The 27,753-nt window shown below is 39.5% G+C and overlaps 2 protein-coding genes across 10 annotated transcripts in view; one reads left to right on the forward strand and one right to left on the reverse strand.

Moving 5' to 3' along the window:
* The window catches only part of ZFYVE26 (zinc finger FYVE-type containing 26), an 87,300-nt gene extending 80,136 nt beyond the window's left edge, over positions 1-7,164 (reverse strand). For 2 of the 3 annotated variants that reach the window (XM_049897889.1, XM_049897888.1), the window contains exons 1-3: positions 7,101-7,164; positions 6,329-6,600; positions 4,831-4,909 (exon numbers count right to left, since the gene is read on the reverse strand). In XM_049897889.1, the coding sequence (XP_049753846.1) occupies positions 4,831-4,909; positions 6,329-6,522 (273 nt within the window). In that variant the 5' untranslated portion in view covers positions 6,523-6,600; positions 7,101-7,164. Of the gene's footprint in view, positions 1-4,830; positions 4,910-6,328; positions 6,601-7,100 lie in introns of those variants that run through there. The other variant, XM_049897890.1, reaches the window with a different exon arrangement.
* A 1,576-nt stretch (positions 7,165-8,740) lies between these two features.
* The window catches only part of RAD51B (RAD51 paralog B), an 834,574-nt gene continuing 815,561 nt past the window's right edge, over positions 8,741-27,753 (forward strand). For 6 of the 7 annotated variants that reach the window (XR_007518880.1, XM_049897892.1, XM_049897893.1 and 3 more), the window contains exons 1-3: positions 8,741-8,801; positions 14,074-14,187; positions 17,863-17,976. Coding sequence is in view for 6 of the 7 variants with exons in the window: in XM_049897892.1 (XP_049753849.1) it covers positions 14,104-14,187; positions 17,863-17,976 (198 nt within the window). In the remaining variant the exon portion in view is untranslated. Of the gene's footprint in view, positions 8,802-14,073; positions 14,188-15,253; positions 15,468-17,862; positions 17,977-27,753 lie in introns of those variants that run through there. The other variant, XM_049897894.1, reaches the window with a different exon arrangement.

A 27,753-nucleotide genomic window follows, 5' to 3' on the forward strand; every position in this document is an offset into this window, starting at 1 on the left:
TGCAAAAGCTGGACAATGAATAACGAAAACCAAAGAAGAACTGATGGCCTCTGAATTACAGTGTTGGTGAAGAATACCGAATATACCATGGACTGGCAGAAGAATGAACAAGTAAGTCTTGGAAGAAGTATAGCCAGAACGCTCCTTAGAAACAAGGATGGCGAGACTTCGTCTCATGTACTTTGGACATGTTATGGGGGGGATCAGTCAATGGAGAAGGACATCATGCTCAGTAAAGTAGTGGGTCAGCGAAAAAGAGGAAGACCCTCAAGGAGATGGATTGACACAGTGGCTGCAACAACGGGCTCAAGCATAGCAACGATTGTGAAGATGGTGCAGGGCCCGGCAGTGCTTCATTTTATTGTACACAGGGTTGTTATGGGTTGGAACTGACTTGACGGCACCTAACAGCAACAACAACAAAGGTGAAATGAAGCCCTGGTGGCACAGTGATTAAAAGCTATGGCTGCAAACCAAAAAGTTAGCAGTTTGAATCCACCAGCTGCTCCTTGGAAATCCCATGGGGCAGTTCTATTCTGTCAGAATTGACTCAACGGCAACAGATTTGGTGAAATGAAGGGTGAAATGGTTAGGAAGCATTTTCTAATTATTTCAAACAAAATGGAAAAAGTAATCCAATGTCTGTTAATGAGAAATGCCATTAGAGAAGACTAATGTATAAATAGATAGAAAGCATCTGACTCTTTCTGTGCATGCCTGTTTTACAATTACTCCCCTTTACTTGGTCCTTAAAACTAAAATTAGTCCCCTTTTCTCCAGATACACATAAAAATAAGATGAAAGTCTTGGACTATTCATGACAAACATTGCTTTAAATTAGAGACACCTGTAAATCATGCCTCCTGTTAAAGCTTTCTGAAGGTGAGTCTTTGAAGGGTCTCCTAACGCAAGGCTAGAAGCACCTGTAGTATGGTGTGCCTGAGAGGGGTTTAGAATACAAGATCACACTCCCTCCATTCATTCATTCTATTCATGACTTCAGAAGCTGAAAAGAAAAGATCTAATATGTTCTTGATCCACTATCCTATTTCTTCGTACCACGCCCTTCCCTAATATGTGTACCTATGCCATCTGAACAGCTTGTACAATGCTTGTGATTGGAAGTTGGTGGAGACAATTCATGCTGGGAAGTTGAAGGTCTTTGCTTCTACTGAGGATAATAAGGAAAGAATAGATACCATGTTCAAACTGCAGGTCCCTAACAAAAGAACAAAGTTTGGTCAAAAATTTAGGAGCTTCTTCTAGAATCCTAAAGACTAATTAGTTTATATTTATTTAGCTGGTGAAATTATTATATCAGGGTCCTAAATGACTAACATGCCTAAAACAGGCAAGACTTTGTTCGATGTTTCTAAGCACAGATCTTCTTACTATAAAAGTAAAGCATGTTCAATGTAGAAATATTAGGAAAAAGGAAACTAATATATATATTAGCAAAAAATATATATAGATGAAAAATTCAAATGCCTAGTTTAAATCAAGTTATGTATTCCTTCCACATGAAAGAGAAAGAAGAAAAAAAAGCAAAAAACTTTAATCCCCAACTACACTTAGTACTTTTGGACAATCTACGTCTAAGAATTTCAAAATCATCAAGTATACATCAAATCGTACCACTGAAAGAACTACTGTTAATACTGTGGTCTAAGGTCATTCAGACCACTTTCTATACATGCATCTATGCATGCAGAACAAATATATTGTTTTCTAAACTGCTTTTTTTTCACACAGCAGGGAATAAGCATACTTCCATGTCACTTAAAATTCATTTACCCTTTATTTTAAATAGCGGGCATGGTATTTTATATATGTTGCTATTGTTAGCTGCTATCGAGTCGATTCTGACTCATAGTGCGTTCATGTGTGTGGCAGAGTAGTACTGTGCTCCATAGGGTTTTCAGTGACTAAATTTTCAGATGTAAATCACCAGGTCTTTCTTCCGAGTCCCCGGGTGGACTCGAACTTCCAACCTTTCAGTTAGCTGCCAAGCACGTTAACTATTTGTACCACACTGGGACTCCATACAGATATACTTCTGTTTATTAATCAGTCCTGTACTGTGAACATGGGAATTATTTCCAGTTTTTTTTTTTTTTCCCAATTTTAAGCAGCATGGCAGTGAACAGGTCTGCACCTTGACCTTTGCACACGTTTTTATGTGTAGCAATAAGAGACAGAAGGCAAAAGTGGATGAAGGAAAGGAAAAATGGAAATGGAATTGCTGTTTCAACTAATAGTTAAAAATGAAGCTTTTGGCAGAAGGTAGGAGACCCGGTGTTATGGACTATATTGTGTCCCCCAAAAACGTGTGTCAACATGGCTAGGCCAGGATTTGTAGTATTGTGTGGTTGTCCTCCATTTTGTGATCTGATGTAATTACCTATGTGTTATATAATGTTATTGAGGCCAGATTAAAGGCAGTTAGGTTAATGGGCAGGACACAATCTACAGGATTAGGTTGTATTTTCGGTCAATCTCTTTTGAGATATAAAAGAGAGAAGCAAGCAGAGAGGAGAGGGACCTCATTATCACCAAGCAAGATGAACCAGAAGTGGAGGGTGTTCTTTGGACCTGAGGTCCCTGTGTTGACAAGCTCCTAGACTAGGGGAAGATTGATGACAAGGAACTTCCCTCAGAACCAACAGAGAGAGGAGTTCTTCCCCCGGAGCCAGCACCCTGATTTCGGACTTCTAGCCTCCAAAACTGTGAGAGAATAAATTTCTGTTTGCCAAAACCATCCACCTATGGTATTTAGATAACTAAGACACCTGGAAAAGGGTAGGCAGCCATTAAGTGCCTAGAATATGGAGGCACTACCCGTATAATGACTGGTTTTGCAGAACTACTCCAAGAATTCACTTACAGCCTTGGTACTTGAACAAAGTTTTAAACTTCTCTGAGGAACTAAAACACTCCCACAACTGTTTAAATAACCAAATCACTGGAGCTTTATGGGCCAAAATGTTCTTTGATGCTGGGAAAAACAAGAACAACTCTTAGTCTGCTCTAAGGAGCCAGGGAAGTGAAATCTACCACCTGATCTGGTTGAGCAACCGTCCAGAAAATAAGCAGCCAATCAGGCATAAAGTAAGCAAATAGTTTTAACTGAGGGGAAAGTTCATTTGGCTTGGCAAATTCCATGTCTGTGCTAGAAAGATCCTTAATCAGTAACAAGATTTTTTTTTTTTTCTTTTGTTTCCTCAGTAGATACTACTGAACATTTTAGCTCAAGTTTTCCCTTTTAAATCTGAAGCTATAGCCAACTCTTGGGTTGGTTACTTTTCAATCTTGCTTCTCTTTTTTTCCCCCCACTGCTAGTCTTTTTGTCATATCTCTTTATCAGACATTTAGCAAAAGTTTGGTTAAGAGATACAGTTAAATCAGTAATTTTTGTTACTTTTTTGGACAGCTATGTGAAGAAGGATAAGTGTCAGGCAAAGTTGGAACTAAAGGCAAAATTAATTCAGACAATTTAAGGGAGTAGGGGAGAAAATCAGGCTGAATTACAGACATTTTAAAAATAGAATTTGTGGTTTCCTTATTTTTAAGTCCATGTAGTGGGCTAAAAAATAATGATGAGGTAGAAAAAGCAGAGGACTGGGAGTCAGAGATCTTGGTTTCAGCTCCTTGTGGAGCTTGGTTTCAGCTAACTTGGTATGACTTTGGGCCAGTCATTCCTCTTTTGAGTCAAAGGTTCCTCAATTAAGTCTTAAAATCTGAGGTTTGAAAAAAAATTACCTCAGAGAAATTTCTTTCATTGATATCAATTTCTGATAATTAATATATACTTCTAAAAGGGCTTTTAAAAATTATTTTATTGTGGTAAAAATACATGTAACAAAACATTTGCCAATGCAGTATTTTTTATATGGACAATTCAGTGAAACTGGTTACCTTCACCAAGTTGTGCAACCATCTCCACTATTTGTTTCCAAATTACTCTCCCACCATTAACAGAAACTCAGTGACCCCTAAGCAAAGACTTCCCTAAAGGACTTTTGATGGCAGTTTTTCCAAAAAAATAAAGCACTTCCTTACAAGTCTGTCTTTTTTTTTAGTAGTATTTTATTATGTTTTCAGTGAAGGTTTACATAACAGTTTAGGTTCCCATTCAACAAGTTCTACACAAATTCTTCAGTGACACTGGTTACATTATAATGCATGAAGATGCTCATTACTTCTATCTGGTTGTTCTGTTTCCATTAATTTAGTTTCCCTGCCCCCTTACAGTCTCATCTTTGATTTAAATTGTTGACCCTTCAGTCTTAAACAGGTGATTACTTACAAGTTATCTTTAACTATTAATTTTCTCACTACATTTTTATGTTTGGTAACTTTTATTCCAGTTGATCTGAATTACTAGATTACTAATTAATGGGGTTTAAACTCTATAAATTTTCACTGTGCAAGACTAGTTAAAGTAAGGCTGTTGGAAGAAAAGTCAGTTGTAGCTCTGCCCATTTTCCTTTACTGGAGTGTTGAATAGATCCAAATGTTATGGGTTCCTACTGTATTCACTATCTTGTCACTGTCAGTGAGCTCTGGAAAGTTCTTTAGGCACACAACAATATTTAACAAAATGGCGTTATCTCAAATAATATTATATGTCATTGTATGTTAGCGAATGAGTGAATGAATTTAGGTAAGAAGACAGCAATAAAAATTTAAGCCATTCTCACTGTCAGTACAGAGAGTATGACAAACCTCATAAAAGAGGAAGTAACAGACAAAAGGAAGACTGCATAATTACTTCTAAGTTTTTCTCAGTTCCGGCCTCAGGAGAAAATCTGAAATGTAAACCTAACTTACCTTTTCCTGGGCAAACCATTTTTCCAGTACAAGAAGCCAGACCCATGCTAATCTTTGAGGGCTGATATCCTGCCTGCATCTGTAAAGTATGAAAAGGATGTTATCCCTAAAAAAGAGTTTCTACTGCCATTTTCTCTTCTGTGATTCAAGATTTAGATTTCACTGCTCAGTCTGTTTTAAACCTGGACAAGCGAGACACTGTTGTAATGAGAAATTTTCAAATGTATACGACAGTCTATAAAACATTAAAATGAGAACAACTGTCATAAAAAAAGGAAAAAGTCTCAATTCCACCTTCACCTTATTACCCTTCAATATTTTTAAATAAATTGAAAAAAATACACAGCAAATCATAATAGCTAAAACTACCTACAGTATATTTTTGAATAGAGAAACTGAATCAAATGGTCATAAAACAGAACTTCATAAAAAATTTTAACTGTATGCTAAAAATAGCATTAAAGAATTCATAAACCTTTCTTTGACATTAGTAATTGAAATCAGACAGTAAATGGCTAGGACCCAAATTTGAAGGAAAAAAATAAAGGAAGAAAAGAATCCCTTAAGTTTCCCTACTCTGTATGTGCTCATACTTACTTAAACAGTATATAATATAACAGCAAAAGTAAGGGAAATAAGGGAGAGACTGAATAGTACATTTGATTCCCCTACCACTAGTTGTTAATTAATTAAGGAAGAACTTCATTAAAAATCTAGGACGGAGAACAGATTAGTGGTCGCTAGGGGACAAAGAGGGAGGCACAGTGCCAATACAAAGAGCAGCACCTGGGAATGAGAGAGTTCTTTTGCAGTGATAGTTTTGTATCTCGATTGTGGTGGTAGTGACATGAATCTATACATGGATAAAACTGCACAGAACTAGACAAACACAAATGAATGCATATTTAAAAAAGGTGAAAATTAAATAAAGTCTGTAGTTTGTGTTTGTAGTTCAGTTAACAGTACTGTAATGTACCATTGCCAATTTCTTGGTTTTGATATTGTACTACAGCTATCAATCACCATTGGATGATGCTGGGAAAGGGTACACGGGACCCTTTGTCCTTGTTTTGCAACTTCTTGTGAATCTATAATTATTTCAAAATAAAAAGTTTTAAATGAGTTCACTCTCAGTCCTTTGTTAAAGCTACAACAACACCTTCAATTTCATAAGCAAGAAAAGAGCAGGGTTTGCTCTTTTGGAGGGAAAGAAAATAGTTCTCAATGCAGTTCCATTCATCTACTTTAATGATGATAATCAAGAAATGGTGGTTTTAGGCACACTTTGCTGGCCAGGTTTAAATCCAGTTCCAGATAATCCAAAACCAATGTTAATTAAACAACAAATATATATTATAGAGGCAAATTTGCAGAGCAGGCAAAATTCAGTCTGCCTCTGCTAATTCTTCAGAAGGTTGTTGGGTGGAGGACAATGACTAAATATTGAACCATGTACCTCCTGTCCTGTAATTGCCTTCCAGGAAGGATGACCGCTTACCTCAGCAAATGTGGACACACCACCAGGGCCTGAAGTACGTCTTCCACCCTCTTTGGGATATCCCCTTCTCCCTCGTGTAGCTGTGGTACACATGCCTGTGCCAGCTCCCATTCTCCCCTCCGCAGGCACTCACAGAAAAATCCCCAAAGCTGCTTCTGGGAGGCAGCTTCCTCTTTTCCAAATGGGTGCTGCATTTTCCCAGCAGAGTGGAGGGAGATGGAGCAGGATGAGTTATGCCAAGCACATCCTCAATTTCCTCGTTCGTGCAGTACCTCATAGGAACAACACAACCCACAGTGAGAAGAAAGGGAAGGAACTGTATTCAGACAAACCAGCAACTACCAGCCCGACTGGGAAAGGCGAGTCTCACTTTCCCAATTATCATTTTAAGTTTAATTTGACAATTTACTCTTTCCTTTTGAGAGCTGCCACCTTTCCCCAAGGGGTGGATTCCATCTCTCTATGCGCATTCTTTATTTAATTAATATTTATCGTTGTATTTGCACACAACGCAGACCCATAACTTCAGGTCAGTATTCCCTCTTGCGCTTTAATGCTAAATTCAGCTCCAAATCCCCAGGTGGTTGCCTCCTCAAAGATGAGAAATTAAGCAGGAGTCCCCTAGTTTGAGCTCTCTGCTAAGAGAGAAGATTGAAGATCGGGAGGCTAATCTGTGTCAGAAGTGGAGGGCGGTGGGGGTTGAGGCGCAGGAATGATCCCTACCGGGGTCGTGGAGAGCGCCCCCACCTACTCTGGGGTGCCTCACACTCACCTGCTCCCCGCGCCCAAAGCAACTGAGCTTCCAGCGCAGCCATGTTTAGCTGTGTCAGGTGACAGATCCCACCCGATGGGAGGGGTAGTGACAATTTAGAGCGGCTACTCCTATTGGCTGAATGGAGGGAAGCCACAAAAGTTTCGCCATATTTGTTTGTGGCGCGTGACGCCAGAGCTCGGGACTAGGGAAAGGTAGGAAGCTCGGAAAGAACAAATGGGCGTCCCGCATTCGGACCATCCCTCTTAGTTATGACAGCTCCTCCGCGCAGCACTTTCAGTTATGCATTCGGCAGAGCAGGTGACAGGAATAGCTGTTTCCCTTAATTTCTTTCTTTCTTTCTTTTTTTTTTTGCCCTCTTTTCCCTCTAGAATTTGACGTCAACATTTAACTGAGCTCCAACCACGTGACAGTGTTTGCCAGGCTCTGGGGATACCCAGAGCAGTGAGACCTGAATTATTATTACTGTATCCAGTCGGCTCTCTTCTAATCCGGAAATTGAACCGTACGCTCTGAATTCCCATTTTCTGCCGCGTCCTTCCAATCATTTATTTGCTCATTCACTCTTCAACTGTTAATTGAACAGTGCTAGGCCCTATCTTAGCGGAAAGAGTTAAAACAGCTGAGTCAGCTATGGTCCTTGCTCTAAAGGGGCACATAGTGCAGTAAGGGGTGCAGTCAATAAACAGAATTCAAGAACGAAACCAAACCTCTTGCAGCATGGTGGACTTCAACTAATGGCGACCCCAGGTGTTACGAAGGAGAACTGCTCAATAGGATTTTCTTGGCTGTAGATGGTCGGGCCTTTCTTCTGTGGCGGGCCACTAGATGGGTTGACACCACCAACCTTTAGGTTAGTAGTTAAGCACAAACACCACCCAGGGCCCTACCAAGCAGAAAACCCATTGCCCCCAGAAACAGAGTAGACCTGCCTCATAGGGTTTCCAAGGAGCGAATGGTGGATTAGAACTGCTCACATTTTGGTGTGCAGCCAAACGCTTAACCACTGAGCCACATAAGATAGAAGTCTACAAAGGAGAGATGAGAACAAGAAAAGGAGCAGACTTTTTGCAAAGATAATGATCTAATACAGGGTCTTAAAGTACCAGTTTACTGGGTTTCTTTTCTCATCGGAGCCCCTTTTAAACCAAGCCTCCTTTTGATTTCTTTCGTGTTCTTCTTTCACTACACACTCTCCCGTTTCAGTTTGAGCAATTTCATTCAGCGTATTTCAAACTGTTTCACAACCCCTTTTATAAAGCAAAAAGCAAACAAGCAAAATGCCCCCTCCCAAAAACTCTTCTATGAAGAGTAAATATTCAACTATTCCCCATAAAACTAGCATGCCTCTGCTCCTTTAAGCGATTTTTTAAAAAATGTGGAGATAAAAGAAGGAAAAGATAAAATTCCAAGCAAGGTTTTCCCTTGCTTCACAATCTCTTTGGTGGTTTGTCCTCACCGGATTTTGATTATCGCTATATTGAGAAATTTGCTCTCTCCCGTACTGATAGACTGATTATAGAGTGTGAACTACAATTCCCAGCAAGCAGGAGAACCAACCTGTTCCTGTTTCTGCCTCTGATTGGCTAGTGTAGCCTGGGAGACGACCCAACCAGCGCTTCGGTTGTTGCTATGCTGTGCTTTCGGCGGGGAACTGTGTAAGGGGTGGGGGAAACTTTGAAAGTTGGCTGCTGCAGACCGGTACTGTAAAGCTTCATGTGGGGGGCAGTTGTGCGGAAAGGGGGTGCGCTTATTTTTTCCCGCGCCTTCACTGGGTCCGCGGGCATTGATAACGGTGTCATCAGGGAGTCTCTTTTGGGTGCAGGGCACGCCCCCTTAGGCCAGTAGGGATCCTCACCCGGACCCGCGCGGATCTAGGGGCTTTTCGCCTTCTTCTGTGCGGATGCCTTTTTTTTTTTTTTTTTTGTGTGTGTGTGTGTGTGTGTGTGTGTGTGTGTGTGTGTGTGTAGGGAAGTTGCTCCTAGATTCTGGATGCTAGAGAAACCTCTTTTAAGGGAATTCTGGGATGATATTTTCGCCTCTTAATGCCTCGGTCCCTTCCTCTCCCCCCTTCCCCCCAACCTCAGTGTTGGCATGTTGGAGATCCTCCTTAGGGGAAGTTTAGGGTCTGTCCTCCAGGTGATGTTGAAGGGGAGGTAGTTAAGAGCGGGAAATCTGGAGTCAGATCAGAGTGGACTGACTCCACCATTTGCTACCTGCTTAGCTTTGACTCGACGGCAACGGGTGGCTTTGTGCATGTTTCTCAAGTCAGTTTCTCAGTATCCTGTAAAATGGGGTAAAATCAAAGCGCTTGAAACAACGTCTGGCACGTAGTAAGCACTCAATAAACATTAACTATTGCTGTTACTTCACAGTTTTCATCGTATATCTGACAGGATTTTTCTTTTCCTGGTTGGGGGAGGAAAGAGGTTCAGTCTTCAGGGCTGAATATCACTGTTGTTGCTGGGTGCTCTCTAGTTGATTACAAATGATAGCGACCCTATAGGACAGAGTAGAACTGCACTATAGGGTTTCCAAGGCAGTAATCTTTAGGGAAACAGACTGTCACCTCTCTCTCCCCAGGAGTGGTTGGTGGGTTGGAACCACCAACCTTTCCCTTAGCAGCCAAGCACTTAACCATTGTGCCACCAGGACTGCTTTTGAATGTCACTATTTACCCCATATATAAGCATGCACACACATACAGTCTCTAGTGGGAGAAGCAAACATGCAAGTCATAGTTATACATTGATAAGATTATAGAACTGTTCTGAACAAAGTTTGGTGAGAACATTTGAGACTGATGTGGGGTGGGGGAAGGTTTTGTGGATGAAAGTCAAAGAGGCAGGATGGCAAGTTTGCGCAACCTACCAGTATACTGACATTGTTGGAGAGCAGGTCACATGAGGCAGCACATAGATGTTTGCTGAATGAATTGATAATGATCATGATTACTAATTTTGAGCACAACGTGCAAGCCACCACTCAAACAAATCCTTTAATTCTCCCTGTAACCTTATGAACTAGATGGTAGAATTATCCTTGTTTTACAGTTGAGGAAATTAAGGTACTGAGAGAAGAAGTAACTGTCCAGGAAGGTCAGGACCTGAACCTTGCAGTCGTTGTATGAATGAGGAGGAAGTAAGGAACCAGTTTATGAAGGATCTTTATGCAGTCCTGAGAAGCTTGAAATTTATCCTGTGATGTGAGGGTGCCATAGGGGATTGATTTTAAAGGATGGGAGTGGCAGGATCAGAGCATTTTTTTTTTTTAATCTTTATTGTGCTTTAAGTGAAAGTTTACAAATCAAGTCAGTCTCTCACACAAAAACTTATATGCACCTTGCTACATACTCCCAATTGCCCTCCCCCAATGAGACAGGCCGCTCCCTCCCTCCACTCTCTCTTTACATGTCCATTTTGCCAGCTTCTAACCCCCTCTACCCTCTCATCTCCCCTCCAGGGAGGAGATGCCAACATAGTCTCAAGTGTCCACCTGATCCAAGAAGCTCAGTCCTTACCAGCATCCTTTTCCAACCCACTGTCCAGTGCAATCCCTGTCTGAAGAGTTGGCTTTGGGAATGGTTCCTGTCCTGGGGCAACAGAAGGTCTGGGAGCCATGACCACCATGGTCCTTCTAGTCTCAGTTAGACCATTAAGTCTGGTCTTTGTACGAGAATTTGGGGTCTGCATCCCACTGCTGTCCTGCTTCCTCAGGGGCTCTCTGTTGTGTTCCCTGACAGGGCAGTCATCGGTTGTAGCCGGGCACCATCTGGTTCTTCTGGTCTCAGGTTGTTGTAGTCTCTGGTTTATGTGGCCCTTTCTGTCTCTTGGGCAGAGCACCTTTTTAAGGAAACTACTTCTGGCAGGATTGTGACACTGACCTGATGTTTGCAGGCCAGTTGGGGCTAAACAATGTCACCGAATTGTACATGTAGAGACTTGAATTGGTGTATGTTTTTGCTGGGTATATTCTCAACAACAACAAAATAAAATATTTAAAAAAATTGAAAAAGAAAACCCTGTGGACAGCAACAGTCTGATCCATTGCAGGGTCGTCATGAGTTGGGGCTGACTCAACAACAGTTAACAACAACCACTGCAACAACAGTTCCTAGGGCTGCTGTAAGAAACTACCATAAACTGCTTAGTTTAAAACAAAAGAAATTTATTTTCCCATTGTCTAGAAGCTCTAGAGGAGATTCTGTTTCTTGCCTCTTCAGCTTCTGTGGCTGTCAGCATTCCTTGGCTTGTGGCTACTTACTTGAGTCTCTGCCTCTGTCTTCTGAGGCCTTTTCCTCTGTGTCCTGTCTTCTCCTGTCTCTTGTAAGGACAAATGTTACTGGATTTAGGGTCCTCCTGGATAATCCTGGGGGAATCTTGTCTTGAGATCATTAAGTTAATTATACCTACAAAAATTCTTTTTCCAAATAAGGACACATTCATAGGTTCTAGGGATTAGGAAGGAGCCCTGATAGTACAGTGGTTAAGTGTTTGGCTTCTAATTGAAGGTCCTCGGTTGGAACCTACAAGCCACTCATGGGAGAAAGATGTAGCAGTCTGTTTCTGTAAAGATTTACAGCCTTTGAAACTATGAGGGGCAGTTCTATTCCGCCCTATAGGGTCTCTATGAGTTGGAACAGACTTAATGGCTAGAAGTTTGGTTTTTGGTTTGGGAATTGTTGTTAGGTGCTGTCGAGTTGGTTCCGACTCATAGCAACCCTACGCACAACAGAACAAAACACTGCCTGGTCCTGCGCCATCCTCACAATTGTTGCTATGCTTCAGCTCATTGTTGCAGCCATTGTGTCAATTGATCTCGTTGAGGGTCTTCCTCTTTTTCGCTGATGCTTCACCTTACCAAGCATGATGTCCTTCTCCAGGGACTGATCCCTCCTGATAACATGTCCAAATTATGTGAGACGAAGTCTCGCCATCCTTGCTTCTAAGGAGCATTCTGGTTGTATTCTTCCAAGACAGATTTGTTCGTTTTTTTGGCAGTCCATGGTATATATATTTTCTTCTCCAATACTGCAATTCAAAGGCGTCAATTCTTCTTTGGTCTTACTTATTCATTGTCCAGCTTTTGCAAGCATATGAGGTGACTGAAAACACCATGGCTTGGGTCAGGCACACCTTAGTCCTCAACATAACATCTTTGCTTTCAACGCTTTAAAGAGGTCTTTTGCAGCAAATTTTTTCAGTGCAATGTGTCTTTTGATTTCTTGATGGCGGCTTCCATGGCTGTTGTTTGTTGATCCAAGTAAAATGAAATCCTAGACAACCTCAATCTTTTCTTCATTTATCGTGATGCTGCTTATTTGTCCAGTTGTGAGGATTTTTGTTTTCCTTAATGTTGAGGTGTAATCTGTACTGAAGGCTATGATCTTTGGTCTTCATCAGTAAGTGCTTCAAGTCTTCCTCACTTTCAGCAAGCAAGTTTGTGTCATCTGCATAATGCAGGTTGTAAATGAGTCTTCCTCCAATCCTGATGCCCCATTCTTCATATAGTCCAGCTTCTTGGATTATTTGCTCGGCATACAGATTGAACAGGTATGGTGAAAGGATACAACCCTGATGCACACCATGCTGTATCCCCTTGTTCTGTTTGAACAATTGCCTCTTGTTCCATGTACAGATTCTTCATGAGTGCAATTATGTGTTCTGGAAATCCCAGTCTCTGCAATGTTACCCATAGTTTGTTATGATCCATACAGTCAAATGCCTTAGCATAGTCAATAAAACACAGGTAAACATCTTTCTAGTATTCTCTGCTTCAGCCAGGATCCATCTGACATCAGCAATGATATTCCCAGTTCCATATCCTCTTCTAAATCTGGCTTGAATTTCTGGCAGTTCCCTGTTGATGTACTGCTGCAGCCGCTTTTGAATGATCTTCAGCAAAATTTTGCTTGCATGTGATATTAATGATATTGTTCAATAATTTCTGCATTTGATTGGATAACCTTTCTTGGGAATAGGCATAAATATAGATCTCTTCCACTCGATTGGCCAGGTAGCTGTCTTCCAAATTTCTTGGCATAGATGAGTGAGAACTTCCAGTGCTGCATCCGTTTGTTGAAACATCTCAATTGGTATTCTGTCAATTCTCGGAGCCTTGTTTTTCTCCAGTGCTTTCAATTCAGGTTGGACTTCTTTCTTCAGTACCATCAGTTCCTGATCATATGTTACCTCCTAAAATGATTGAATGTCGACCAATTCTTCATGGTACAGTGATTCTTTATATTCCTTTCCTCTTCTTTTGATGCTTCCTGCATAGTTCAATATTTTCTCTGTAGAATCCTTCAGTTTTCCAACTTGTGGCTTGAATTTTTTCTTCAGTTCTTTCAGCTTGAGAAATGCTGAGCGTGTTCTTCCCTTTTGGTTTTTCTATCTCCAGATCTTTGCACATGTCATCATAATACTTTACTATGTCTTCTTGAGCCGCCTATTGAAATCTGTTCAGCTCTTTTACTTCTACATTTTTTCCACAACTCATCTGGTCTTCTGTCATTAGTGTTCAATGTGTCAAATCTATTCTTGAGATGGTCTCTAAATTCAGGTGAGATATACTCAAGGTTGTATGTACTTCGGCTCTGGTTTGGGAATTAGGATGTGGGCATATCGTTTTGGGGGCTACAGTTTAACCTATTACAATAGCCTTTCTTGATTTTGGAAACCCTGGTGACATAGTGGTTAAGTGCTACAGCAGCTAACCAAAGGATTGGCAGTTCGAATCCACCAGGTGTTCCTTGGAAACTCTATGGGGCAGCTCTACTCTGTTCTGTAGGGTCGCTATGAGTCGAAATCGACTCGACAGCACTGGGTTTGGTTTGGTTTTTTGGTTTCCTTGATTTTGTCAGTAATATTTTAAATACTATACATTTCATTTTGCATATAGAGAAGTTTGACGAATTTTCTATTTTGGGTAGACAACCTGCTATCACTTATGATGTTTTTTGACTCTTTTCAAGGTTATTTTTTTCTTTGCTGGTTCTGGAGGCATGGCTGGCAAGAAACTAAGACGAGTGGGCCTATCACAAGATCTGTGTGAGCGTCTACTCAGGCACCAAATTGTTACCTGTCAGGTAAAATTTATTTATTTTTTTTCCCAAGGAGAAAATTTATGTTCCAATTAATTTTAAGTATACCTTAAAAATAAAATAAAAAAACAAACCCACTGCTGTTGAGTCGGTAGGTAAGAGTAACCTAATAACTCTTAAATAAACCTGAAATATGAATATCCAGGTTTACAGAAAAAAAAGAAAAAGATAAATGATGGTGCTCCTTCATAGGCTAATTTCAAATAACAAGCCACTTAGGTTGCATTTTGAAATGTGATTTCATTTACCTGAACACTGTATTTGCATTTTTGGGGGAGAATGTTCATGTTTGAACCTTGGAAACATTGTGCTGAGTGAAATAAGCCAGTCATAAAAGGACAAATATTGTATGATTCCATTTATAAAAAATATTTAGAATTGGTCAGTGTAAAGAGACCAAGGAGCCCTGGCTGCACAGTGGTTAGGTGCTTGGCTGCTAACTGAAAGGCTAGTGGTTTGAACACCCCAGCCGCTTCACCGGAGAAGGATGTAGCAGGCTGCTTCCATAAAGATTTACAGCCTTCGACATCCTGTGGGATAGTTCTACTCTGTCCTCCTAGGTTGCTAGGAGTTGGAATCAACTCAATGGCAGTGGGTTTAGTTTTTTTTTTTTTGCATTTTTTGGGGAGAATGTTCTTGACATAAGATGTGCTACAACTGTGCCATTTACCGTATTTAGGATTCCAGAGAATTTTGTCCATTTCTAAGACATTTTTTCGCTAACATGAAAAAGTTTCCTTTTCAAAGCAAGAGAAATTATAAGCTAAGATCTTTTTTCTACTGATGGAATCAAAAAATTGTATAGAGCAGGTACTGCATTTTTAAGCATAGTAGTAAAGCAAATTTCTCGTAGAAGGTTAAATAAGATTTAAGGTTTTATAAATGAAAGAACTGAAGAAAATATTCAAGACTTGAGTTGCAATATTGAAGGATTCTATGGGCAAAATATTGAGCAATGAAGGAAGCGTTAAAAAAAAAAAAAAAGGAAGGAATATGCAGAGTCACTGTACCAAAAAGATTTGCTTGACATTCAGCCATTGCAGGAGGTAGCATATGGTCAAGAGCCGATGGTACTGAGGGAAGAAATCCAAGCTGCACTGAAGACATTGGCTGCACTGATGGAATAGACCAAGTATCAACTGAGATGTGTCAACAAATGGATGCAATGCTGGGAGCGCTCACTAATCTATGCCAAGAAATTTGGGAGACAGCTACCTGGCTAACCAACTGGAAGAGAACTGTATTTGTGCCCATTCCAAAGAAAGGTGAGCCAACAGGATGCAGAAGTTATTGAACAGTATCATTAGTATCACATGCAAGTAAAAGTTTGCTGAAAATAATTAAAAAATGGTTGCACCAGTACTTCAACAGGGAACTGCCAGAAATTCAAGCCAGATTGAAAAGAGGGCATTGAACGAGGGATATCATTGCTGATGTCAGATGGATCTTGGCTGAAAGCAGACAATACCAGAAAGATGTTTGACTGTGATTTATTGACTATGCAAAGGGATTCAATTGTGTGGATAACATTGTGAAGAATCGGAATTCCAGAACACTTAATTGTGTTCGTGAGGAACACAATAGATCTAGTGGCAGTTGTTTGAACAGAACAAGGGGATACTATGTGGTTTAAAATCAGGAAAGGTGTATGTCAGGGTTGTATCCTTTCACCATACTTATCAATCTGTATGTGGAGCAAATAATCCAAGAAGGTGGACTATATGAAAAACAAAGCATCAAGATTAGAGGAAGATTCATTAACAATCTTTGATATGTAGATAACACAACTGTGCTTGCTGAAAGTGAAGAGGACTTGAAGATCAAAGACTACAGCCCTCAGCATGAATTACCCCCCAACATACAGAAAGCAAAATCCTCACAACTGAACCAGTAAGCAACATCATGATAAACGGGTAGAGATTGAAGTTGTTAAGGATTTCATTTTACTTGGATCCATAATCAATGGCCATGGAAGTAGCAGTCAAGAAATCAGATGACACATTGCATTGGACAAATCTGCTGCAAAAGACCTCTTGAAAGTGTTAAAAAGCAAAGATGTCACTTTGAGGGTTAAGGTGTGCATGACCCAGGTCACAGTATTTTCAGTTGACTCATACACATGTGAGAGCTGGACAATGAATGAAGAAGACTGAAGAATTGATGCCTTTGAATTATGGTGCTGAGAAGAATACTGAATATATCATAGACTACCAGAAGAACAAACAAATCTGTCTCAGAAGAAGTACAACCAGAATGCTCTTTAGAGGCAAGGATGAAGAGACCTCATCTTATGTACTTTGGACATGTTATCAGGAGGAATTTGTCCCTGGAGAACGACATCGTGCTTGGTAAAGTAGTGGGTCAGTGAAAAAGAGGAAGACCCTTGATAAGATGGAGTGACACATTGGCTGCAACAATGGGCTCAAGCATAGCAATAGTTGTGAGGATGGCTCAGGACCGGGCAGTGTTTTGTTCTCTTGTAGATAGGGCTGGTATGAGTCAGAACTGAATTAATGGCACCTAACAACAACAACAAAGTTTTATTTTAGGATGTTATCCTTAATAAAGCAGATTTTCAAAGCATGCTGTACTTTTTAAAAACTTACTTTGTGTATTAAAGGTATCTTTGATTGATTCTTTTCTTATACCCTTAAAATCTTCGTGTTCGTACTTTGAAATGTTTTTAAAAGCATGAAATTTAACATTTCATTCCATAGTCAAGTTTTTTTTTTTTTTAATTGTGGTAAAAATATATACAAGGAAGCGTTTGTCATTTCACTATTTTTTACCTGTACAAGTCAGTGACATTAATTCCTTTCATCACGTTGTACAACCATCACCACTATCCAGTTCCAAAATTTTCTACCACCCTTACCAGGAACTCAGTGCTCTGCTCGGCAGTGGCTCTCTTTTTCCGCCTCCCTTCTGCCACTGGTAGCCACTAATTAACTTTGATCCCTTTAAAAAAATTTTTTTTTTTTTTAAAAAATATTTTACGTAAGTGGGATCATACAATATTTGTCCTTTTGTGACTGACTTATTTCACTCAGCATAATGTTTTCAAGGTCCATCTGTGCTGTAACGTGTATCAGGACATCCAGAGTCAGTTTTATCTTCTCTCAATTTATCAAATACTTTCCCTGAGTGATCTACTAGCTGAAAAGGAAACGCATTTCAACCTGACACTTTCTGGGCATGTATTTGTGCCTCGTCTCCTTCTGGCACAATTGCAGTGCTCATATAATCCTGGGTTACATGCTGCTACTGCTGTGTGATGTTACTTGTTGTGTCCTAAGCTCATTGACTAATAGAGTTCTGGTAAGTATAATGAGTAGGAGTTTGCCACTTAGCTTTTATGCTTGCAGGAAATTTTTCAGTTTTCAAACAGTGAACATTTGATGAATTTAAGTGTCTGATATGCTGTGGCTCCTCTGGAATATACTAACTAGATTAGATGATTAGAGGGTAAGACTATATCATTATATCTCTCACTTAAGACGTATTTAGGGGAAAAGTATTGTAAGGAACACGTAAATCTTTAATCTGCAATAAGTTACACTTTTATCTACACATGGATGGTATCAATTGAAAGTTTTCTTTTAACTCCAATATCTTTTAAACACATAATATGTTTACAATATTCTCTTTGTGCCTCTTTAGGACTTTTTGTGTCTCTCCCCACTGGAGCTTATGAAGGTGACTGGCCTTAGCTATGGAGGTGTCCATGAACTTCTCTGTATGGTCAGCAGGGCCTGTGCCCCACAGATGCAAACGGTATTTCTTTTTTTAATTCTCTTTTATAAATGATCCTCTATCACGTTGAAACTATTTTTTTGGGATGAGGACAAATCAAAAATAGAAATGAGCACCTCAAAAATATCAACTTTCACACCATAGAGTTAGTCTTCTAATTAGAATATTTGTGAAAATTTTATGTAGATTATAAATTCATGGAAGATAATTCCTAATTATGAGAATTAGAAGGTTTTTTTCCCTGTAACCGAGGGTGATATTTCAAAGGGTCGTCTTTTCCTGGTGTTTGTTTGGGTAGCATTTGTGGACCTCATGCCTAAATTATAAGACACTCTTAATTTTAGCATTCCCCTGTCTCTACAGTGCTAACCTTTAGGATCATCACTTACTCCACATCATAAACTACACATAATTGTAGTTATACTTGCTTGTTGATTGAATCAATGATACTTTAAAATTTATCCTTACTCTTAAGAAAAGTTGAAGTCTTTTGTAACAAGCCCTCATCAAATTATTCTTTTTTTTTTGTACTTTTTGTCTCATTACTGTAACTTTTCAAAATGTAGGTTTTGTGCATAGGAAAGATACTGTTTTTCCCAGAATGAAAGCTGCCTGAAAATATGTTTAATGCTTTACAAATATATCTTTCGTGTGGGTTGTAAATTACTCACTTTTCCGTCCTCTATTGAAATTTGGTAACCACTAAGCAACGAAAACAAACTGAACCAAACCAAACCCGTTGCTGTTAAGTCGATTCCGACTCTTAGCGACCCTTTAGGACAGAGTAGAACTGCCCCGTCGGGTTTCCAAGGCTATAAATCTTTATGCAGGCAGACTGCCACATCTTTCTGCTGAGGAGTGGTTGGTGGGTTCGAACCGCTGACCTTTTTGGTTAGCAGCTGAGCGCTTAACCACGGCAGCACCAGGGCTTCTTCCTGACCAATAAAGTATCATGTCATTCTGTGAAGAGGGAAGGAAGGAATGTTGGTTTTGTTTGAAACTTTTCAAAATAATGAACAGTTAAAGTACTTTCTTTTGTTCAGATTTAGCTTATGATCTAAGAAAAATACAGGCAGGGTAGACAGAGGGAGAATTAGAATCACAGTTAGAAATTCACACTAGTTGTAGCTTTATCATTGATTTTGTTGCTTTGAACAGCTTGTTTGGTTTTATGGGAGAAGTTAGACAGTTAAAATAAAATGTGATGACTCTGTGGCTAGATTCAAATTAACTTGTTATTACTTTGAAGGTTGTAAAGCACCAGGAGAACCTTTTACTTTGACATCTGTCATTCTATCTGGTCAATATTTGTGGCATATTTCCAGTTAGGTAATTAGATAAGAAAGAATGGGCCAGAAACTCAGCTTTAATCTCCATTTCCATTACCATTTTCAGTTGACGTCTCACTACTATTTCTAATATCCAGTTCTAAAATCCATTTCTCTCCTTTGCCCTGTATTCACTTTCATAGAGTTCTTTAGATTTGAGTTCTGCCTTAAATAATTGCCTTAGTTTAGTCCTTTAAGAAGGTTTTTTTTTTGTCATTGTTGTTCATTTACTTACTCATTTTTTCACTCATTCATTCCCTGAACTTGTATTTTTTGAATGCTAACCATGTATCAGGTATTTTCTCAGGTATTGGAGACACCTTGATGAACAAGATACGTAAAGCTCCTGCTGTCATGTAGCTTACAGTCTACTGGGGAAGTCAGACACTAAACATATAATGACAAAAATAGTTGATTAATTGTAGTAGTCATAAGTTCTTGAAGGAAAAGTACAAGAAGCTTTAACACTTATTAACAGGGAATATTACTTAGTTTAGGAGTCAGGAAAGACTTTCCTGAGGAAGTACCACTTTAGCTAAAGCCTGAAGGACGAATAGGAGAAAGATAGGCAAAGGGGTTGGGAAGGGAGGTGATATGGTAATAAAATCAGGCTGGTGTGACAAGAGATGAAGCGAGAGAAGTAGGCAGGAGTCAGATCATTAGGGCCTTGAAAACTGTATTAGGAACTTTGGACTTTATTCTAAGAGTAGTGGGAAGCCATAAAAGGTACAATCTAATAAGTGTTTTTAAAAATGAGTCTTAAACATAGACAGGTAATTGAAAGGGAGCAAGAAATTGGTATTCAGGCAGAAAATGATTGTGGCTTGAATTGTTAGTGTGCTATTTAATGCAGAGGGTATAATGTGGATAAGAACGAGATTTAGAAGGAAGAATTAATAGGATTTGGTGATTGTTTGGCTGTGTGTGGTGGTGAGGTACAGGAGAACGTCAGAGACGATTCCCTGATTTTTGCTTTGAGAAGTCAGGTAGTATGATTTACTGAGATAAGGAATATTGAGAGAAGTGGTTTGAGGGAGGCAGATCATGAAATTGGTTTAGTAGTCGTTGAATGTACAGTGCTTGTGAAATATGGAATGGAGATACGAAATAGGGGGTTAAATATATGGACCTGGAGCTTAAGGAAGAGGTCTGCAGTAGAAGTATACGTTTGGGAGTCATTAGTGTAACTATGGCAGTTGACTCTGGGAATGGAGGAGCGATTGTCTAGACTGTGTATACAGCTAGAAGATAAAAGTACTCAAGACCAAATCCTTAGTGGTACCAACATTTAAGGGGCACATTAGACAAGGATGAGCCTGAGAAGAAACAGCCACCAAAGTAGAAGAAAAACTGGTAGAGTGTCATATCACAAAATTCTTTTATGTCTCATTTATATGCATAGTAATGTTTCTGAAGCCTTGTTCTGTTAGTTCATTTTATCCCTTTTTTTGAATTGCCAAATCTGTTATTCTGGTAATTACGTTTGTAGGTATGAATGAAGTACTTTAATTATGACAGACAGAGCTGCCTTTACATGTTTGCTAAAATGTCCCTGCGCCCACCTGCATTGCCCGATGATAGATTGTAGACAATATTCAGATATTTCTAAATCATGTGCAAACCACATGGCTTTTACCGAAGCATTCCTAATTATTTTATGCACCTGAATATAAGCTTAAAAAAATCCAATGATAAACTGTGTTTTACATGATCTAAGAATTCAGTAGGTAAGATTACAGAAGAGTGGGCACGTATATTGTTCATAAATAGTAACACACTGGTCTTCCTACATCCTTACAAAGACGGAAGAGCCTTGCATTTGGGACATGAATTCAGTAACTTGTGAACTTGATGTGGCTGAAACCAGGTCTGTTTGGCTTACGACTGTATTCTGAGAGCCCATCTAAGTACTGTATATGGCATGCAGTAGGCACTCAAATAATATTTTTGAATGAATGAGTAAATGATTGCAGTTCTACGGCTTGACCTCAGTTTATCTGGGCAACTTAATTAAAACAGTAGTAATTTTTAATGTTAAAGTTTGCAGAGAGGCAAGCATTCTTATACATTGTTAGTGGGCATGGAAATTGGTGTGGTCTTCTTATGAGCAATTTGAATTTAAAATATTTATACTCCTAGGTAGTTACACATCTAGGATTTTTTTTTCCCTTAGAAATTACACAATAAAATAGACAAAAAATGTCTGTGTAAGGGTGTGCACTGAAATATTTCTTATATCAAAAATTGGAAACAACCTAAATAATCAATAATAAGGAAGTGGATAAATTTTATTATATTTATATGATGAAATATATAGGCATTAAAATATTCTTTGAAGAATTTTAATAACAGGAGAAATGCTCAGCATATAAATGTTGGGTAAAAAAGTAGGCCTTCAAATTGTATTTAGAGTACAAGGTCAGTTTTCTAAAAATGAAATCTAGATGTGTGAGTGTATATAACCTATGTTATCAATAGTAGTTATCTAGGATTATGGAGTTATGCTGACTTCTGTTTTTTTTTTTGCAGGGGCAGGGGACGGAATCCAGCAACAATTCTTGTTTCCCCTCCCCTTTTGGAGTCATCTTTGACAAACCATTTAACCTCTCTTAGTCTCAATATTTTAGCCTCTGTAAAAATTGAAATGATTACACTAGGGTGATTGTGAGGATTAAATGAAATACTGTGTGTAAACTTAGTGCAGCATATGGTAGATATGCAAAGAATTTTCTTTACCTTCCTGTCCTTTCCTTTTTGTTCACAATTTCTGAACTGTGGCAGTATCTGAAAGGGCAGACATTATTTGCTTCATATCTATCTTAGTCATCTAGTGCTGCTATAACAGAAATACCGCAAGTGGATGGCTTTAACAAAGAAAAATGTATTGTCTCTTAGTCTAGTAGGCTACAAGTCCAAGTTCAGGGCATCAGCTCCAGGGGAAGGCTTTCTCTCTGTGTTGGCTCTGGAGGAAGGTCCTTGTCATCAGTCTTCCTCTGGTCGAGGAGCTTCTCAGTGCAGGGACCCCAGATCCAAAGGACGAGCTCTGCTCCTGGCGCTGCATCCTTGGTGGCATGAGGTCCACTGCCTCTCTGCTCCCTTCCCTTTCCTTTTATCTCATATAAGGTAAACCGTGGTGCAGGCCACACCCCATGGAAACTCCCTTTACATTGGATCAGGGATGTGACCTTAGTAAGGGTGTCACAATCCCACCCTAATCTTCTTTAACATAAAATTACAATCACAAAATGGAGTACAACCACACAGTACTGGGAATCATGGCCTAACCAAGTTGACACATATTTTTGGTGTACACAGTTCAATCCATGAGAATATCCTAGGGTAGCAACTCTTTGTGCAGTGCCCAGGAGAAGGCAAAACTAAACTGAAATGTAAAAAAGAACATTACAAAAGGGAGGGTGTCTCAAAAACTCTTGAAAGAAAAAGGAAACCTTAGAAAATAATCATCTTTTAAAAATCAAGTTAACATTTAATATCCTAGGAAAGATTAATAAAAGTAATTATAAAAATAATTTTCCCTGTAGGGTTTTAACTTTTATAAGTCTAAATACATCAGAATTACCAAAATCAAAAAATGAAATAACTCAAATTCTTTTATAGTTGAGTATAAGCACTTAGGGCGAGAAAGGAGAATTTCAGAATTTTATTACGTTAGAAAAACTTCAGATATACTAGGTACCTGGCTTTAGATTCTTCACTAGTACCAGAAACTTATATCTGCATTACAATTACCCTAGGTTGGGCCACCTTTCCTTTTCTTCTGAATGATAACAATATCCTCCTAAGAGATTTCCTTGCTTCTGCTGTTGCCCACTTTCATGATAATCTTCACAAACCAACCTGACCATCTCTTTGAAATAAGAATTTGATGTACTAGTTTCCTAGGGCTGCTCTAACAAATTACCACAAACTGTGTGGCACGTTGTCTGATATAGTGCCGGAAGATGAGCTCCTCAGGTAGGAAGGCACTCAAAATACGACTAGGGAAGAGCTGCCTCCTCAGAGAAGACTCAAACTTAATGATCTGGATGGAGTCAAGCTTTCAGGACCTTCATTTGCTGGTGTGGCATGACTCAAAGAAGAAACAGCTGTAAATATCCATTAATAATTGGAACTTGAAAAATACGAAGTATGAATCTAGGAAAATTGGAGGTCAATAAAAATGAAATGGAATGTATAAACATTGATATCCTAGGCATTAGTGAGCTGAAGTGGACTGGTATTAGTCATTTTGAATCAGACAATCATATGGTCTGGTATGCTGGGCGTGATGGTTAAGTTTGTGTGTCAGCTTGGCTAGGCCTTGATTCTTATGTTTATGTGTGTATGTGAACACTCCCATGATGCAATCTTCTGTGAGTAGCCAATCAGTTGAAAGAGAGTTTCCTTGGGCGTGTGACCTGCATCTGAATATAAGCAGATGTTCTCGCTTTTGCCTGCACTCGATCCTGCAGCTGGCTCTGGTTCGTCTGACCTCCGGTTCTTGGGACCTAAGCTAGCAGCTTACCTGCCAATCTTGGGATTCGTTGATCTTCACAGTCTGTGAGCAAGAGCCCTGCTTTCCAACCTGTTGATCTTGGATTCACCAGCCTTTGCAGCTATGTGAATCAGGAAGAACCTCTATCTTGATCCACGGACTTGGGACGTTCCAGCCTCTACTATCGTGTGAGCCATTTCCTTGATCTAAATCTCTCTCTATGTATTTATATACTTTACTGGTTTTGCTTCTCTAGAGAACCCAGCCTAAGACGCTGGGAATGACAAATTGAAGAGGAATGACATCGCGTTCATCGTCGAAAAGAACATTTCGAGATCTATCCTGAAGTACAATTCTGTCAGTGATAGGAAGAACAGTTAATATGACTATTATTCAAATTTATGCACCAACCACTAAGGCCAAAGATGAAGAAATTGAAGATTTTTACCAACTTCTACAGTCCGAAATTGATCAAACATGCAGTCAATACGCACCGATAATTATTGGCAATTGGAATGCGAAAGTTGGACACAAAGAAGAAGGATTAGTAGTTGAAAAATATGGCCTTGTTGATAGAAATGATGCTGAGATCACATGATAGAATTTTGAAAGATCAATGACTTCTTCAGTGCAAATACTTTTTTTCAAAAACATAAACAGTGACTGTACAGGTAGACCTCCCTAGGTGGAAAACAGGAATCAAATTGGCTATGTCTGTGGAAAGAGACTATGGAAAAGCTCAGTATCATCAGTCAGAACAAGGCCAGGGGCCAACTGTGGAACAGATCGTCAATTGCTCATATGCAAGTTCAAGATGAAGATGAAGAAAATTAGAAAAAGTCCAAGAGAACCAAAGTATGACCTTGAGTATATCCCACGTAAATTTAGAGACCACCTCAAGAATACATTTGACGTGCTGAACACTAATGACTGAAGACCAGATGAGTTGTGGAATGACATCAAGGACATCATACATGAAGAATGCAGGAGGTCATTAAAAAGACAGGAAAGAGGCGGGGCCAAGATGGCGGACTAGGTGGACACTACCGCAGATCCCTCTTGCAACAAAGACTCGGAAAAACAAGTGAATCGATCACATACATAACAATCTACGAACCCTGAACAACAAACACAGATTTAGAGACGGAGAACGAACAAATACGGAGAGGCAGCGATTGTTTTCAGAGCCTGGAGCCAGCGTACCAGTCAGCGGATTTTCTGGAAAAACTAGTTTCCCAGTGATGGCTCGGAGACAGCAGTCCATATCAAACCACATAAAGAAGAAGACCATGACAGCTTCTCCAACCCCCCAAACAAAAGAATCAAAATCTTTCCCAAATGAAGATACAATCCTGGAATTATCGGATACAGAAGATAAAAAACTAATTTACAGAATGCTTCAAGACATCACAAACGAAATAAGTCAAACTGCAGAAAAAGCCAAGGAACACACTGATAAAACAGTTGAAGAACTCAAAAAGATTATTCAAGACCATAGTGGAAAAATTAATAAGTTGCAAGAACCCATAGAGAGACAGCATGTAGAAATCCAAAAGATTAACAATAAAATTACAGAATTAGACAATGCAATAGGAAGTCAGAGGAGCAGACTCGAGCAATTAGAATGCAGACTGGGACATCTGGAGGACCAGGGAATCAACACCAACATAGCTGAAAAAAAATCAGATAAAAGAATTAAAAAAAATGAAGAAACCCTAAGAATCATGTGGGACTCTATCAAGAAGGATAACTTGCGGGTGATTGGAGTCCCAGAACAGGGAGGGGGGACAGAAAACACAGAGAAAATAGTTGAAGAACTCCTGACACAAAACTTCCCTGACATCACAAAAAGACAGGAAAGAAACTTGGAAGACAGCTACCTAGCCAACTGACTGGAAGAGATCCATATTTGTACCCATTTCAAAGAAGGGCGATCCAACAGAATGTGGAAATTACCAAACGATGTCATTAATATCATGCACAAGTAAAATTTTGCTGAAGATCATTCAAAAGCAGTTTCAGCAGTACATCGACAGGGAATTGCCAGAAATTCAAGCCAAATTCAGAAGAGGACGTGGAACCAGGGATATCATTGCTGATGTCAGATGGATCTTGGCTGAAAGCAGAGAATACCAGAAAGATGTTTACGTGTGTTTTATTGACTACACAAAGGCATTCGACTGTGTGGATCATAACAAATCATGGATAACATTGTGAAGAATGTGGATTCCAGAACACTTAATTGTGCTCATGAGGAACCTATTGATAGAACAAGAGGCAGTTGTTCAAACAGGACAAGGGCATACTGCATGGTTTAAGGTTAAGAAAGGTGTGTGTCAGGGTTGTATCCTTTCACCATACATATTCAATCTGTATGCTGAGCAAATAACCTGAGAAGCTGGACTGTATGAAGAAGAACTTGGCATCAGGATCGGGGGAAGACGTTTTAACAACCTGTGATATGCAGATGACACAACCTTGCTTGCTGAAAGTGAAGAGGACTTAAAGCACTTACTGATGAAGCTCAAAGACCACAGCCTTCAGGGTGGATTATACCTCAACATTAAAAAAAAAAACAAAAATCTCCACAACTGGAGCAATAAGCAACATCATGATAAACGAAGAAAACATGGAAGTTGTAAAGAATTTCATTTTACTTGGATCCACAGTCAATGTCCATGGAAGCGGCTTTCAAGAAATCAAGCACCGCATTGCATTGGGGCAATCTGCTGCAAAAGATCTCTTTAAAGCGTTAAAAAGCGAAGGTATCACTTTGAGGACTAAGGTGCTCTTGATGCAAGCCATGCTTTTTTCAGTCACCTCCTATGCATGTGAAAACCGGACAATGAATAAAGAAGCCCGAAGAAGAACTGATGCCTTTGAATTATGGTGTTGTCGAAGAATATTGAATGTATCATGGACTGCCAGAAGAATGAACAAATTTGTCTTGAAAGAAGTACAGCCGTAATGCTCATTAGAAGGAAGGATGGCAAGACTTCGTCTCATGTACGTTGGACGTGTCAGGTGGGACTAGTCTCTGGAGAAGGGTATTATGCTTGGTAAAGTGGTGGGTCATTGAGAAAAAGCAAGAACCTAAATGAGATGGATTGACACAGCAGCTGCAACAGTGGGCTCAAGCATAACAATGATTGTGAGGATGGCACCAGACCAGGCAGTGTTTTGTTCTGTTGTACATAGGGTTGGTATGAGTTGGAACCGACTTGATGGCACCTAACAACAACAACAACAACAACAACATGTAGCTTAAAATAACAGAAATTTATTCTCTTACCTTTTGGAGGCCAGTTGTCTGAAATCAAGGTATTGACAGGGTTGCACTCCCCCTGGAGGCTCTAGGGGAGATTCCATTCCTTGCCTTTTCCTCTTTCTTTTGGTGACTGTTGGGCATTCCTTGGCTTGTGGCCACTTCTGTCTGTCTGCTCTGTCTTTACATTACATTTTCCTCTGTGTATGTGATCCCCCTCTGCCTTTCTCTTATAAGGATATTTGTGATGGTATTTAGGCATCACTGGGATAATCCAGGATGATCTCCTCACCTCAAGGTCCCTAACTTAATTACATCCGTCAACACCCTTTTTCCAAATAAGGTAGCATTTACACGTTCCAGGGATTTGATAGGGACATCTTTTTTTGGGGGTGGGGGGGATTTGTCTTACCACAGCCACTGTCAAGCTATTCTTTACAAACTGTATTGAATATAATATCTTTTTGAAATGGTAATTTGATCTTGTCACTGCTTGTTGGTCTCAGCATAAACTCCAAACTCTTCAACAAGTCTCTTCATGATTGGGCCCCTGCTTATTTCTCTAGTCTCATCTCTTGCTACATCTTGACCATGCTCCATCTTGTGACTGTGCTAAATGGACTTTTAAAGTTTTTTGTAGCTTTCCTTAGTTTCTATTTCATCTCTTTCTTGCTTCTTGACCTTTCTTTGTGCATTCTGTCTTCTTTGGC

Source organism: Elephas maximus, chromosome 10, assembly GCF_024166365.1.
Source record: "Elephas maximus indicus isolate mEleMax1 chromosome 10, mEleMax1 primary haplotype, whole genome shotgun sequence".
NCBI lineage: Eukaryota > Metazoa > Chordata > Mammalia > Proboscidea > Elephantidae > Elephas > Elephas maximus.